The following is a 17,356-nucleotide window of genomic DNA, read 5'->3' as shown; positions in this document are numbered from 1 at the left end:
TCCTAGGAACATGCAGCAGGAGCTGTGCTGCCACGGGGTGCTGCTGCACCAGGCACTCTCAGCACTGGTACACAGAGGGCAGCAATGATTGCAAGCTGCCATCAGCAGCGTGCTTCTGCCTTCTGTGCAAGAACGCAACGTTACCATGCACTTCCCCACGAGGATGCAGGGGCAAACTGCAGGCAAAGGGATGGGGCTGCAGGGCCACACTGGGAGAGATGAGAGCAGCTCAGAAGCAAAGTTGGTGCAGCACTGCTAAACAGCTGCGCTGGAAAATAATTCCGTGCTTTGCAATTAAGAACCGATTTCCACTGAAAACACACAGGACATTGGGTTAATAGATTTCTTTAAAAGAAAATCTGTTTTGGCTATCAAAACATTCAAAGTGAGGAACAGCTGTTTCGTCAGCGAGGACAGATTGTATGGAAGACTCAAATATCAAACCACAAATTAAGCCAGCATTTATTTCTCTTCTATTTACATTTTCAATAAAAGTAAGTGAAATCGCATTCAGGGAAATACAGCGTAGTGCAGAACATAACACCAACCCAATACTAACCCATTAAAAAAAAATACCTGCAAAGCTCTCCATATTTTATGTGATATTTCAAAGTCACAATACTGCGTTTTGCTCCATATTGGGAAAGCACATCTATCTTTATGCATTTTTTCACATTCGTATGCTTAGCAATTAAAAGCACACTAAATATAAAAGGAAAACAAAACAACAACTCACCATCCATGAACTCTGTACACAATGAAATTCTGTTTTCTACAAAAAAAGCGCCATAAAATCCTATGATATATGACGAGTCGCACTGGAAAAAGGCAAAAAGAAGTTGGCTTTAACATTTGCTGTAGGATGATGGTAAGCAAGAGTAATCAGAATGAATAAAACATACATACCTTATACAGAATCTCCAACTCTGACATGATCTGTTTCTGGAGCTCCAGCGTTATATCCAAGGGTATGACCTAGAACACAAACATCAGACGCACGCTCAGCTCTGCCGTGAAAGCGAAGGACTCGACATGAAAACAGAAGATGTGTATCAATTAACCACATGTGAGAAAAGGAACAGGAGGAATTGGTGGAAGGACTATTTCAGCAGAGTTATGGGCAACAAAAAGAATGGAAAGAACAGAAGTGTTTCCTTTGGGAAGCAAGTAAATGAAGCTATGCAGCCAATTCTATTCGTGAAAAGTGGGGAGGTTTGTGGTTTATTCATTCGACCCAAGAGACGACCCAGAACTTGAACTTGAGCCCAGCACATAACGTGAAGACCCCTGGTGGGTTTGTGGTCTGTGAACAGGGCCTGGAACCGGCCCCCTCTGCTACAAACATGTCTTGTAAGTAAATTCAGAAACACTGTGACCTTGAGGAAGGTGCTGATTTTAAGTAAGGGCCAAACAAGCACTGCAGTATCAAAGGTAGAACTAATTGTCTCAATGGTGCCCCAAAGGGGTGGCCAGAGCCACCTCCTGCCACTTCCCTTCCAGTTTCAGGTTTGTATTTTCCCCTCCCTTCTAACTTAAATCCTCATCATTGTATATTTATTTTTCTAATGAAACAAACAAACAAAAAAAAATTAAATATACAGAATAAATGCAGATGGCAGCAGATGGCACAGATGCTTCCAGGTAAGCATCACTAAAGCATTCCTCAAAATGACTATGAACAACCCAACTAAGCAAATCAAACCAGCCCTTCACTGTCAGGGTCACCTGCTCCCCCCATCCATGCCCTGCTCTCTCCAGCCATGCCCTCACTTTTCATTGCTTCGAGGCTGACAGCAGGACCTTCCCAAACACGCACGCTCACTGCAGAGCATCAATCAACCCATAACCCATAACTCTATTATGACCTCATTTCTTGAATCTTCTTCACCTGAATTTTTAAGAGAACAGTAACTATTAAAAATAAGAGCACAAAGCTTTCCTCCACCTTCTCCAGAAGCAATCAGAGAAGATCAGTCCATCCTTGGCACCTTTACAGTAGTAAAGCTGACTTTTAAAACCATTCTTTTCCATGATTGCCATAGACTTGCAGACTTAATTCTCAAGTGCAACTACATGAATCAAAGAGACTCCGAATGCATTCAGCCAGGCTCAGCTTCCCACCATGGGATATTTCACAGCTATGTATATTAAGCTAAAGGAAAACAAATACAGTTGGATAGACACAGGCTGCACATACTGCTGATGAAACCAAATGCAGAGAGAGCATTTCCAAACACATTTTACAGTATTCTGTCTGAGAGAAAAAACAATATCCTGTTTCTATCAAGAGTTTGCTTTAGGGTTATTTATACAAGCTGTCACTAAACTAAATTGTAAGTGTAATACAGGGCTGCCAGGAAATGTTTAACACACTTGTCTAGATCAATAATCATTTGCCAACAATATTCGCTTACATTTTTCCAGCGTGAAAAACTTAAAATAATTTTGCTGGAATCCCACCAGTTTTACCCACTGAATGCAAACAGGATTTTATCTATCAATAGAATAAAATCAAATTTTATCTCACTGAATTCTACTCAATGAGAGATCTCCCAGGCTCACTCACCACGACGGCTTCACCACCCCGCACCACGACTCGTTAGTGTCACACCACTGTCAACCACATCAGCAGAACACAACGAACCAAGATCTGGCATGAAAGGTCTCCGGTTGATTGCAGTAATCACAGTTCCACCCACAACCCGTGTCCTAACAGCGATGTTAATTTGGAGGAGTGGAGCTCCCAGCTTACCATGGGATGGATACTGTTGGGCAGAGCCAACTCTGTGGTACAGAGGTGAATATCCTCCCGGAGTACACTGGGGTTTTCCCAGTCACCCTGTCTCTATAGAATTACATGTAAGCATTTTATTCCATTTAAACACACGTGATTTGCACGGCTTACAAAAGCAGACATCCACCTGATGTCAAGGTTGGAGGAACCTCACGTTATTTGCAGCACCAAAACATGCAGAAAGAGGAAAAAAAAGCCCACACAGCACTACTTTTAATCTACACTTGCAGTCTTCACTGCCATTCTCTTTCTGCATCATTTCCAAGCATATCTAGAAAACAAAAAAAGATTCCCCAAACCCATCACTACTGAGAAAGAAGCACGGATTTGTTTGCAACTCCCACCATCATAGCACAGGTAAGCAAATCTCCAGAATGGCACCTCCAGAAATAACCCTCCAGCAAGAAAAGTCACCTGGTGGTTTTCTCTGGATTACTGAGAGCAGAAGAGTGAAGCTGAGCTCGGGCAGAACCCCTCCCTGCAGGAGGAGCTGGGCTGGACGTGGCCCAGCCGCACTCCTCTAACACGAGGGAACCCAGCACAGCCACCACTCCAAGAGAAAAGGGTTAACTCCTACAGGAGGAATACCTGAACGTGTTTCCTCTGCTCTCCACTACACCTCCAGGACAAATAAGGATGAGTTGTCAAGTTAAATACAAGCAGTCAAGTGACTGAATTATAATTTACTCTGTGCTCAATTTAAATTAGTGTGAGGCTATTAAAATATACAGTATAAATACGGCAATTCATCACAAGCTGTCATGGATGACTTCATCTATTTGCTGGAGTGGCATACGTTCCACTAAAGGGAACGAGAGCAAAATCACAGGTCAAATTAAGCTGCTATTCTGTTTTAATTCACTTATTTAATCTGTGGCGACGTAATTGTCTTTTACAGTATGTACAACTCCAAGGAAATTTGGGAGTATTGTAGTCAGTATACAAATGATTAATCAAATGGTCCATTTAAATGCTGGCTTAAGAGCAGGAGAAACTAAAAGCAGTTGAAGAACAGCAGTCAGCCCATGCACGCTCACATTTCTCCTTCAGATTTTTCCTTCTTGCTAGAAAGAAGTTACGTTTGAAAACCTATGCAAGCTTTTGCACAGTGCCCACCTGTGAAGTATATATAAAATATGTAATGATGGAGATAGTTTTGGTCTATGGTATAGATATTAGCATTCATTTGGTCTATAATATAGATATTAGCATTCATTTGGTCCATAATATAGATATTAGCATTCATTTGGTCTATAATATAGATATTAGCATTCATTTGGTCCATAATATAGATATTAGCATTCATTTGGTCTATAATATAGATATTAGCATTCATTTGGTCTATAATATAGATATTAGCATTGCTTTGTTTGCCTGTCCAGTATATCTGCAAGATTAACTAGCAGCTGACAGCATTCTGATCGTCAGCTTCCCAGGATGAGGCCGTGTCCTGTTGGATCTGTGCTGATCCTGGCACAGCTCTCCTCTTGCCGTTTCTGGCTGTGCTGAGCCATGGATGCAGTCACTAAGTTTATTAATAGAGCAAACCAGCATGATTGCTGCCATATAGCAGGTTTCCTGACCTCCAGCCCGCGAGCATGTTGTTTCAGCTATGAGAACACACGCACGCTGCTGCAGTATCTTCTCAGAAACACAACTGACAGCAATGGGACCACCACGGGCAGTGCCTGCACCGACAATCCCACTCCCCAAATCTTCACAATACTAATTATCCAGGAGGACCGACCCAACCCTTGGACTCGAAGGGAAACAAGAAGGTGAAGCTGCAAGGGAAAGGCTTCTTTTTCTTTTGCCACAGGGAGGTGATTTCAATTAACCTTGCAAAGGTTGAACTCATTTCCCCTCCTGCCAGCACCATTTCGCTCCTGCTCCTCCACCTCCCTGCAGCTGCCTCCGGGGCAGCCCCAGCACAGCCCACGGTGGGCAGTGGGGGCACAGGGGGACACCGTGGAAGAACAGCATCCAGGGGGACAGCTTCCTTAGTTCTGCGTTGGAATTTGGAATAAAACTATCACTGATGGTTGGATCTTCTGCACTTTTGTGCTCATTGCAATTTGGAGAACTCCTGCCACTGAGAGCTGATACCTCTTGAAAAGACTTTTTCTAAGTGGTATTTACATTCCATGCAATCAGAAGTTATTTAAACAGCAGTATCTGTACTTTCAACACACAGAGAACGAGTTCAGACCTGGTGGTATTTGCTTTTACACAAATTCGTGGGAAAGCTGACAGCAGTTTTCCCAGCAGAGCAGAGGGACTGATGTGATCCTCAAGAAAAAGCAGCACCCAGGCAGAACCTCGTGTTAGTACATTACCCATGGCCAGAACTGACCACCTGAGCCCAAACCCACAACTTACCCAGACATGTAAGTATCCTCCAGCAGAAATCAATGCTCCCTTGGAAGCCTTTGTACAATGTCAGCACTGCCCACAAACTCCACGTGCATGGTGCAGCCCCCACCTGCTCCTCCTGCTCTCCTCTCTCACCCCTCGTACTCCTTCAGTTTGACTCTGTCGCGCAGAGCTCAGCCACGCAAAGATGGACAAAAATACGAACACCACAGACCACATTTTACAGATCTCCACGTAATTATTCTCTACAATACATATATTTTTAAAGGTACCTTTCTTGTGATCACTAAGGAATGAATGCCAGTTTACTGCTTTGCCTGAAGTCTCTACCGTTCTGTTGGAATGAAATTGTCAACATAAAAAGCAATCATTCCACATCTACAAGGACTGACATCAATGCTTTTTTCTGTAGCTTAATTGCATTAACAGTTCAACTCTAAGTCACAAAGAGGTTGGCACACTGCTGTCACAGCATTACCAGTTTGCCGTGGCTTCAATTGAACTTCAGAGAAGTTTGGTACTCACCTGACCAAACTACACCACTAAAGTACACAGCTTCGCTGCCAAGAGTGCTAACAGAAGAAATAGTTATAGGTAAACACACGTACATTCAGCTGCACAAAAGCAACTGCAGGGGAGTGGAAGAACACGGCAGTAAGTAAACCTGCTAAAGCCACAGGATCTCCCAGGAACACAGAGCACTATCCCTAAGAAAACAGAGAAATTCTCCTTACTTAAAAATGAGGTCGCAGAGACCGCTGAAGAATACGGCCCTGGGGACACCGTGGCATCAGTGGAGCTGCAGCAGTTGACACCCAGCGACCTCTCCATCCCTTTCTGTTACACCCAGAGTGAGCAGCCCCAGGCTGGGAGTACCCACACGGTGCCAGGTGAGAGCAGCACCCCGGGAACTCTGTGCCCATCAGGATTCCCTGGGGTCTGCCTGCTTAAACAACGGGGACTTGAACACCACGAAGCTCAGTGAGTGCTAACCACCACAGGGAGGGGAAGGAAACCCAGGTCAAGACAGAATGGAGAGAAACAGAGAGAAAATTACAGTAATATCTTACCTTTACTGCCAGGATTTTTCCACTAGGGACATGATATGCCCTGCATGAGGGAAAAAAATTAAATAACTTAAGATGACATAAAATTACCTCCGTACATACGTGCAACGTGTGTATGCTAATTTCACAGAGAAACGACTTGGAGCGAAGACTTCCCACTCCAAACCAATTTCCATATAGCATTTCTCAAGACAGCCAGTGATGAAAGCAATTGCTCTACAGAACATACCTACAACAAAACTGCTCGGTGGCTGCGCTCTGTTTGATACCTGCACGCTTTGTATACAATCTATACATTGCAGCTTTTGGCACAGAGTAACAGCAAGCTTGAACTGTGAACTTATCCACTTCCACGATTTCTCTCAATGGTATATCAAGTTATTCCGACCTGTAACGACCAGCAGGGCTGGCTGCTCCCAGTGCTGGGGGCATTTCCAGGGCTAAGACAGTGAGATGCACAGCTGCATTGCCACACTGATGTAAAGCAGGTGGTGTCCATAAGGACCTGCAGAAGATAAGTGTGACATGAACTTTCCATGCTCATCGTTACAGTCAGCACTAGTGGCTTGTGTATTCCTAACGTAAGAGAAAAATCGAGTTAAAATCCAATGGAACTTTGCATGAAAACAGAACTATTGAAGGTTTTCCCCTTGCTGGCTTTACTGTCTTGTACAGATTTAGACACCCCGCATGGTAATGTCATATCTGCGGCACTAACATGGAAAAGTGACAAAAATTGAGCACTTTGTACCTCCAGCAATTATTACTGAAGAAAGAGCTTAACAGCTTTTTTTCTACAAGCAAAGTCATACATGTACAGAGAGTTTCATCTCCTTTACGGCCCGGAGTGCTTACAGAATTTCCATTAACAGCTTCTAAAACCTTCCCCTTCGTTTTGGAGCTGCTGGGTGGACACCGATGCAACCGAGCGGCTTTCAGGAGCACACAGAGCATCAGAAATCAGTGTTACCTAACATCAAGGTGAGCAGCACCAGCCAAGCAGCCAGTGAAGTGCTGAGAGAGAGCACAATCGATGCATCAAGGGGAGGAAACGAGCTCTGCTCCGACCACGGAGGAATCAACAGCGGCGAAACATCTCGGACTTAAGATCAGCAGAAATGATAAGAAAATGAACAGGTTGAGATAGCATGCTTAGCGTCTGTTAGCTCAATACTGCGCCGGACAGTTTGGCAACTTAATTAGCTTGTCAAGAAAGCTGATCTTTTTTCCATGAGAGATCTCCTGTTTCCAAGTGAATTAAAAGGGAAGACTTGATTATTTAATTATGATGCACGCTAATTCATCCGTGGAAGTTTGGGTTAAATTTCCAGCAGAGGGCAGATACCTGGTTTGGTTTACAGAGCACTGACAGTACCAATTTAACATTTAATTATCACTGAGAATTGGATCACAAAGGAGATACCATGCCCATGGGTACAGCGTGTCCGTTGGCTCTGCAAATGGCGTGCTACCTGGGAGAAAGGGAATTTGTTTACTCCGGGCTGATATGGCATCTCAATTGTCCTGACCTTCCCCAACACAATAACTGCAAAGTGATTAATGGAGTCTGAACGGGAGCTTTGGTTACACCAAAAGACAACCGTACACCTCTGTAGTGTTTTAATTAACAGCTAGCACTTCAAATTAGTCTGTAGTTGCTGCAGTAATTACCTGTTCCAATGAGTGTGTAGGGAAAACGCTTTTGTTAGATATTATGTAGAACCTTAAGTTGGAATTGATCATTTTGGTTATAGTTAGAACAGCTAAAGCCACCAATCCAGATCGAGCGCTTCTGTAGCTTCAGAAGGATAAAATCCCAAATCCCACAGAGTAACACGCACAGCATGAAGAAAACCATACTTCTTGTGCATACTGGACCCATCAAAAATCCCACGGACATCTATCACAAGAGTAAACTCATATTCAGACTCCATAAATAACACGAAGTCTCATCTCAAAGGGTCAACTCTTCCTGATGTCAGTGTCACCTCCAGAGGTAAGTAAACAAGCTCATCATTGCAGAGCCAGATCATTAGACAAAGCAAAACAGCACAATGCAGAGGTTTCCCAGCAGTGCTGCACATCTCAGTGAACACACTTAAAATCTTCCAGGATGGAAGGCAAACGATGCTGCCTAATAAACAGCTACAACAACTTCTTGCTAGGAATGCATCTGAGCAGTGCCTAACAGCCAAGACGAGTGGGAGACAGAGATGAGGGAAAACAGTTGCTAAATCGCTGTTGAATTACTTCAAGGCAAAAATAAAGAGCAAAAATGAAATGCATTGAATGCTTTGCAAACTATTGGTTCTTCATGTTTGGCAGTACGTTTTAGTTCGCATCCAATACAGATCTGGGACAAAAACCGCACATGACTGAGGAAACCAAGTCAGTATTGCCAGGTGAGAGAAGTGATGGGCAGCACGGGGGAAAGGAAGAAATGCAGTGCACTCCCACAAATGTTAGCAGCAGTTGGTACAGTGACCAAGCTATGAGACTGCTGCTTCACTAAGTTTTAAAAACTCGGCTCAATAATTTCAGGTTGGATATTAGGGAAAAAAATCTTCTCCAAAAGAGTGGTCAGGCACCGGCACAGGCTGCCCAGGGAGAGGTGGGGTCACAGTCCCTGGAGGTGATCTGGAACCATGGGGGTGTGGCACTGAGGGTCAGTGGGCATGGTGGGGTCGGTTGGGGTTGGACCTGAGGATCCTGGAGCTCCCTTCCAACCTTCCTGATTCCATGAGTTCAATTCCTTCAAAACTCCCTCCCGCCCCAATACAACAAACAGCTTCTAAAAGCAAGACTGGCACAACTGCACCAAACATTTTACTAACCGTGACTATTAACCACATCCGTCAGCATTCAAAGCCCTGTAAGGATCCACGTGAGCCAAGTCCTTTAGCATAACTTGGCCTCCTCTACTCCACAGAAATCAAGAGCTGCCCTCAAGGAGCTCAGCCCTACGGCAAAAGCTGGGATTTTGGGGGAAGGAGAGAGATGGCATGAGCCCCCACACATTCCACTTGAGCCAATGGAGCCTTCCAGCTACACCAAGGAACTCCTGACTCTCTGCGTGGTACAGCCCGTGCATCCCCTGTGTTCCAGAAAACAAAAATCAATGCTGTGCAAAACTAGAGTGGGGCTTTGGGGGAACTGCCAGCTCCTCGGCATCTCTTTCCTCCTTGGAAAAGGAGGGTTTCTGTAGGAAAGCAAATTAAAAAATGAAAGCGTCAGGAGCAGCTGCTGTTCTTAAAGAATAAAGGGAAAAAAAAAAAAGTAGCTGAATTTCACGTTGCTTGCTTTGTTCTTCCTGAAGTATATGGCAAAGAATGCCAAAGGAGAACTTAAGATGCTTTGGCTCCATCTTCTTTATGAAATAAATCACAGCCTCTCCTAATGTTAACGCGGAAAGATTCACGCACCAAATAGAGATGGTATAAAAAAAGCGCTGTAGAAACTCACTACACTTCAAGAGGAAAACAAACCAAGCAAGCAGAGCATGCACGAGCTTCTTTACGAACAGCTTAGGCAGCAAACAAAAACCACCTCCCTGTGAACCTGCTAAGACAAACAACGTGCTGCTCTCCCTGTGAGGAATTCTACCTAAAAGCACCACGGGGAGCTGCACTCCTCGCTGTGACTGCGGCGTCATTTCTTTCAGGGTGAAGAACTAACATGAGCTTCCAGCACTGCAGGCACTCGAGAGAAACAGCAGTTTTCAGTTTGCTGTCCCGTTCGTGATGGCAAAGCATTCACTCTCATCTGTGTGACTTCAGGACGGTCAGCTCGGAAGCATGGACTGATTGCACAGAGATCCTCGAGCTTCCTCCATCAGCTTTTCCTAAAATAAGCGGTTTTTTTTCTCAACTTCACGCGTGTAACGTTAGCTGGGAACTCAGAACAAACACAGCTTCTTCCTAGAAGCAAAAATTCTACTCATTATTACACCACGGTGCAAAGCAGCACTGCAGAAGCCCTCAGCAGCCCACCCCACAGCCCTGCTCCCCATCTGCTCGCCGCGGCCACCAGGATATATTTTTCTATTTTTCTCCCCAGTAGCCACGAAAGCAATCTCTAATCAATAAGATACTGCTTGCCAAGACCAAATGATTCAAGGGGAAGCCATGACCTGTCTGCTATGCCAATGACTCAGTCCCTTCCCTTCCTAGAAATATAACTAACATCAGCAAATATGACAAAATGATGTACTGACAGCGCTGTCACGTTAGCGATGCGACTGCAGGAGGAAGCAGTGCTCCCCTCCAGTCAAAGCACAAAGAAACTTAGGGCTCACGCCACAGTGCAGTGCTGCTCTCGCCCTCCTGCCCCACCAAAACCCATCAGTGTGCCCCTTACCATTCTGCTCTACCACGCATGCTGCTCCCTGCAGAAGCACTGCCTGCTGCACACCACCTGCTGAAGCCTCGAGGATGGAGGTGTTCTGCCCTTCTCGTGCCTCCTTCTGTTGTCTTTGGGAAGGAGACTCAGGGAGAGCGTTTTCTCCCAGACATGACCACGCACAGGAAGCCCTGGGTTTCTTATTTGAGCTAAAAAGCGAACACGGAAAGCGATGGCTGTTGACAAGCAGCACCTTCAGATGTAGGGCATGAAAAGAAGGCACACTGACATTTTCCTGCCTATGAGAAATAACCTAGAGCAAAATCCCTGTGTCAGTGTCACATGTGATGAATGCAATTCTCTGTTATGCACTGCAGAGTGACATGCCAGCCACCAGCTGCAAACTATACGCAGCAAATCACCCGCAGGTTTGGTTTACTGTTAATTTTTCCTTTTTTCCCCTCCATTCTCCATAGCACTGCCACTGTCTGTAGTGCTCCTGGTCAGGCCCTGGCAGCGTGATGATGGGACTGTCACGTACTCAATGGCCATCTAAAGAAACAGATTCAAATTGTTTCTAGGAAATAAACACTCTGACAGTTGTTGCCTTCTGCAATAGACAAACACATTAGCCTGACTCTCTGGCTGTTAAAACAGGAAATCCAAAGTGCACAGCAGTTGTAAAAAGGAGCTTTTATGGGGACTGTGCTAGTACTAACAGCAATCTATGCCAACCTCCCCTCTATCTAAAATCCCATTACAGATGCTTGAGCACTGATTGCAAAATGATTTGTTGTTAAACCAGAAAACAAATCGAAAATACTTGTATCTAAATCCTGAACTTTTTAAAAGAGCAAAATTGGCACTAACAGCTGCAGAAAGAAAATGCAGAAAGTTGCAGAACGTCTCACTTAACCCAGCTCTGTGGGAGAGGCACTGGCAGCCAAGCTGGAGCGCAGCAGAATGAACCCCTCACCTCTCACTCACAATCCCCTATTACCTCCATCTGTTGCCACATCTACTGATCTACCTTCCCCATCTCAACTGCTCGGGGTCATGGGTACAGTGCGAACCCAGTGTGGTTTTTGGGAGACATCTGAAGGAGCAGAGCGGGCCAAAAGGCACAGCACATCCTGTGCATCACCCAACCACGTGTACAGGATGAACTCACAGCAAAACAAGCGTCAAGGAAACGTGAAGCAGATCAGCAACTGCCAGCGCTGGAGAAGAGAACTGTGCCAAGCAGCTACAAGTTTTCTAGGTATGTCCAGAGAGCTGCAGATGCCCCACTCCTGGAGGTGCTCAAGGTCAGGTTGGATAGGGCCCTGTGCAACCCCATCTGGTGTCTGATTCAGCAGCTGGCAACTGTGCCCACAGCAGGGGGTTGAACTGCGTGATATTTGAGGTCCCTTCCAGCCCAAGCCCTTCTATGACTCTGATTTGTTGTATAACACCACCACCACAGCTCACAGCATCATTACAAAAGATCCCAAGCAGGGGCTACAGCCCTAGCCCAGGCAGGTCTCAGCTGTGCCCCAGGAGCAGATAGCTATTTTTAACCAGGAAACATCTGATACTGCCTAAATGAAGTCCAGCTGCAATAATTGCACCGTGCTCACCCAACGACTCCTGCAACACACCGTGAGCAAACTTCGGGCTCACTCTTTGCCCTATCTTCCAAGCTGCACACACACAATGCAAACAAACCGACTTTAATTTAAGAATCACCCAGCTTCTAATTAAACAGCCATAGGCAGCTGGCTGGATACATTTTAATCAGTTTCAATAACCTATTGATTGTATACTGAAGCTTAAAAAATTAAAAGTAAAAAGATGATCGGGGAATTGTCCCATCTCAGAACAACAGTAGAACCCTCTGTAAATAACTCCTCTTTTAACCATCAGCTAAATGAACACTTCAATACTGCAGTACAAAGTCTTCTGCAAAATTACTTTAACTAACAAGCAGAAATTTATCAGCTTCAGCCAAAATCAATGCTGAAATCAATTTGAACACTGGTTGTGTCTAAAGGGGCTCATTGGCAATTTAGGGAAATTACACCATGTAAATGCCTGTGTTTTAATTGAACAGTTTCATCAACTAGGCTGTGATTGCTGTCCATTCATTTATTTACTTTCACTGCAGCTACCGTTCTGCAAAGGAATGGTTTTTGTCAGACTTGAAGGAGGCACTTTATCTTCATTTTATGCACTTTTGTGCATAACAGATTTTATGAGGCAGGCAAGTGGTGGCCGGGGTCAGGAGAAACAAGCACCCAGCAATCACTGGTCAGCCTTGCTTAAACTGCAGTGACAATATGCAGAAATGTCGTGGAGTATTTCTAACTGAGCCCAGCTACGATCCCTGCAATGCTAAAAATAAGACAAAGTCAGAACGAGAAGCAGAAAATGAACGCAATTTGGGGAAGGCTCGAAATGAAAATGCCTCTGCAGCTGCAGCACAGGACTGCAGGGAGCTGCGAGCTGCAGACAGATGCACTGAGCACCAGAGAGGACATTTCACCTTCCCATCCTTCCCCTCGCAGAGCCACGCTGGGCAGTGCTGGTGGCACACAGCCTGAGCCCAGCACTTTGTGCACAGCAGCAGAGGGGGTTTGGTCACTGCTCTGCTAACTGGGAAACATCGGCTCGAGTCTCTGCTTACCTTGCTGCATGCAGACCACGAGAGAGGAGCAAAACTGAGCTGAAAAATCTGAGAATTAAATATTACGATGGGGGCAAAGGATGAGGGCGAAGGGCCTCAAGTTGTGCAAGGGGAAATTCAGGTTGGACATCAGGAAAACCTCTGAACGAGCAGTACGGTGCTGGAACGGGCTCCACCAAGGGGGCAGCGGAGTCACCAACCCTGGAGGTGTTCAAGAGATGTTTCAGTGTTGTACTGAGGGACATGGTTTAGTGGCAAATGTTGGTGATTGGGTGGACAGCTGGACTGGATGGTCTCAGAGGTCTTTTCCAATCTTGGTGATTCTATGATACTATTACAGCATCAGAAAACAAGAAGTGAACGGAAGCTGAGAAGAACAAATGAGACTGCAAGAAGACAAGGGCTCTGCTGAGGTTTGGGCCACGCTGCAGCAGGAGCTCTCTCATGCCCAGGGACAAGCCAGCAAACCTCACAGAGCCAAAGCTCCTCCAGCCATCCCAGCACACAGAGCTGCTCCTCACTAACAGCTCTACCATACTCAGGCAGCACTGTTTGCAGGCTGTCGGGAAGGAGAAGATCCACGTCCCAGCTGTCTCGCCACTCGCAATCTTTAACGTGCTAATGGGGCACCCCGAGGTTGGCTGAGATAGAATAAAGACACACGCATATGCTGGAGTGCACAACTCAACCTGGCAGCAGAACTGCTCGAGTAAATGGCTCGAACAAATTAAGCTCCCCATTTATCTGCACTTTCCCTGGCTATGCCACTCTTTTGGGTGGCACGTCAGCAGCAGCCGCTTCTCCTCCAATCACTCAGCTTAAAGTGAAGCCGTCTGGTTTAAGAGCATTCTGCTAAAATGAGAACCCATTCTCCCTTCTTCCCCCTCTTCCAGATACTAGATAACCTCAAATTAATTACAGCATCATTGGGACTTTACGTTTATTACAGTACAAGAGCTTGCTGCTCTTTAAGACTGCTCTAACAGAACCCAGAACACTTACATGCCATACTTACATTCCATACACAATACGTATTTAAAAAACAATCCCTAAGAATACCTTCTTTCTCACTAGCTACAAATACAAAGCAAAGACTGGAAAATGGGATAAGAGAAGTATTCCTCTTGGTTTTTTATAAATGAAGGGAACAGTGATGCTTTGGATATGTCATGTTAAAGACTTCCAAACATAACTATCTGCTGATGATAAGCCACATGAAGTTTAGGTACAAAATGCACACAACCAAGTATTCCCCCTTCTAAACAATTTGACGTAGCACACACATCACATCAGAAACATTTTTCGTTGAAGGATCGATCTTACCAAAAGAAGGAGTCCCTCAGAGCTCAGCAGCCAACGATGGAGCTGAATGATGCTGCAGAGGAATGCAGACTTCAAATGCCTTTTGGTATGCTAGTTCACTATTTTCCCTGAAGAAGCAACCTAAGTATGGGTTGTTCGTTCTTCATCCTACCAACCTCTAGGAATTTGCTGACAGAAAATTGAAAGGTCTGCTGCGAAGCTGAAGGGAACCCACAGCACCTGACTTACAGCACTCCACCCAAACTGGAAATCCCTGTTAGCGGTGCTGAGAAACTACAAAAAGTGGGAGACAGAAGAGAAGGGTACAGGGGCACCTCCTGCCTTTGCTGTGAGGGGTGTCATGGCCTTCTTGATAGGGGGCAATCCTCCACTGCACGTCAGTGGAAGAATTCCTGCTTTCTGACTGCGTATTCAGAGACACTGCTTGAATAGATAGCTTTGGATCTGCTGCACGTTCATAGATTCTTGAATACACAAACAAGAATAATCAAATGAATTTGCCATATCTAACACTACAGCTGTTGGATATTGGAAGAATTTACTCTCTGGAAGAGCAGTGCTGCACCAGCACAGGCGGCACAAGGAGTGGTGGGGTCACCATCCCTGGGGGTGGTCCAGAACCACGGGGATGTGGCCCGGAGGGATCTCAGGGGTGGGGATCTCAGAGGGCTTTTCCAACCTTCATGACTCCATGATTCCATAATCATTCCTCAATTAAGGAAAAACTGTCAAAATTTAAGGGAAAAATGGGAGGTCAAAGAACTATAAAAATATCCCTTCTCTTCTTAGGAAAGGAAAAACATTTAGATTCAGCAAGTTCTCACTGGAAATATTGCTATAAAGTATTGATTTTTTTACCAGACTCAATTGACTGAAAAGTTGTTTGTATAGCAATATTGGCCAAGCCAATATACTGGAACAATTTCGCTACACGCAGTAATCAAGTGTATTTCTAAAGTATAATTATACTGTCATAAAAATAAAGCTAAGACACCTCTTCTCCAAGCAATAAAACAGTTGCAGCTGTAAAGAACCCGAACAAATGAAACAAATTTTCTAACTAAACATACTGTCTCCCAAAGAGAACAAAAATACCTCTCCTCTCCCCACTTAAGCCAAGGTTGGCATGAAAAGTGATCAATACTTCAATCTCAATAAACTATTTCAGTAGTAGTTAATTCATGTGGAAAGAGAGGCTGAAAATTTTTGCTCAGCGACCTGCGACACGCTACCGTGTTTGCCAAATGCTGATAATATATCATTGCCATAATGGATATGACTTAGGATGAAGAGCTGGAAAGAAAGAAAGGGGGGAAAGAAAAGGATGCTACACACACGCAGTCATTCTTTAGATTCCAATCAATACTACACACAGCCTCTTCTGAAACGAACCGACAGCAAGGAACGCTGGAAGAGGAAAACAGCCAAACGTTTGCAATTAATTTTATTTGACAAATGTTCATTGATTTACTGGAATAAAATATATGCGGGCTGCTCTCTATGACTACTGCAATCCAGCTACCTGTGAGCATTCCATTTTGCAATTTCTCATCGGCTCGTGCAGCACGGCCGCTCCTCCAGCCAGGGGAACGGGCTCCCCACGCCGAGGGGGGATGGCTACACTGGGAGAAGGTCTGCTTGCTTCTCCCAAAGCATGGGGAATGCCAGCTCCCTGCAACTGGCAGCACTTCTGGGATGGAAGAGTCACCTGGTGCAACTCTTCAATCCAACACTACAGGAAACAAATGCGGGAAGACCTGAGAGGAACATGCAGCTTCGGAGCAGCCCAGTGTGGGGAGGAAACATGAAATATTTGTAGTCTCCTACTATTTGTGCTGCAAAGAAAAGTCAAGACGTCAGGGGAGTCCAAATGATTCACACAAAAACAGTGCCCACTCCTTGGAGCTGTAAAAAATGGTATCTGCACTGGAGAGAACGCTGCAAAGTCACTGCGATCACCAGATTAAAACATGAACACAGTAAAAAGGGAAGAGAAAGAAGGAATTGATTCCCTGGTGGATAAGAGGGCTCAAGTTTTTACAAGCCCAATTTCTGACTTTTCCAAATTGTAAGCAACTGGGATTTGAAAAACTTCAGGAAGCAATCACAGCAGCAGCCCACACAATCCTGCATTCCCTCCTATGCCATCAGCCCACACAACACTGCATTCCCTCCTATGCTGTTATCCTCTGCAACTTCAATGCTCGCACCTCTGGTGCTTCACCACTGCTGCAGAGCGTTACTAAAAGAGGCAATGAATGAAGAAACCATTTGTGTAAGAACATGAAACAAAGAGCTGTCTGGGAACTATTCAGTCCTTCAGAAATACAAAGCCTAAAGGTACACGTTTCACTTTCCAAAGCATTTTAAGCAAACTTGGCACATGAATTTTACACAAGGTGGAGTACATACAATGCATGTGGCAGTGTTACAGAGGAAAAGGTATTTTTATATCAATTTCTGCACCCAAAAGCACTGTACTATTTTGCAGGCCATTCACACAGCAAGGAGGGAGCAGAGCTGCTCCGTGGGAGCAGGGCACACTACGCTGACTGATAGACACCAAGTTCAGGAAATTTTAATGCAGAAAGACTAACAAAGCACATTTTACATTCCTTAGACCTTGGCCACCATCAGAGGCAGGATGAAGGAGGCCTTTGGTACAAGCTGGTAGGGCCGTTCTTATGCTGCTCACTGTTTCACATTGCTAACTCCTAGTTCAGCCAAGCAGCTTTAGAAAGTGATGTCAAATTTGGTAACAGTGATGTAAGACAGGTCCCCCACAGGGTTCAGGTG

General features: G+C 45.0%; 1 protein-coding gene across 2 annotated transcripts in view; it reads right to left on the bottom strand.

Moving 5' to 3' along the window:
* The window catches only part of MAP2K5 (mitogen-activated protein kinase kinase 5), a 111,147-nt gene that overhangs the window by 69,055 nt on the left and 24,736 nt on the right, over window positions 1–17,356 (bottom strand). For both annotated transcript variants that reach the window (XM_065734088.1, XM_065734089.1), the window contains exons 9-11: window positions 6,238–6,277; window positions 907–975; window positions 737–818 (exon numbers count right to left, since the gene is read on the bottom strand). In XM_065734088.1, coding sequence (XP_065590160.1) covers window positions 737–818; window positions 907–975; window positions 6,238–6,277 — 191 coding nt within the window. The remainder of the gene's footprint in view (window positions 1–736; window positions 819–906; window positions 976–6,237; window positions 6,278–17,356) is intronic.

This window comes from Cyrtonyx montezumae, unplaced genomic scaffold (genome assembly GCF_038088225.1).
Source record: "Cyrtonyx montezumae isolate F1298 unplaced genomic scaffold, pur_monq_1.0 scaffold_17, whole genome shotgun sequence".
Taxonomy (NCBI): Eukaryota; Metazoa; Chordata; class Aves; order Galliformes; family Odontophoridae; genus Cyrtonyx; species Cyrtonyx montezumae.
This window is presented reverse-complemented; position numbering and strand designations above follow the sequence as displayed.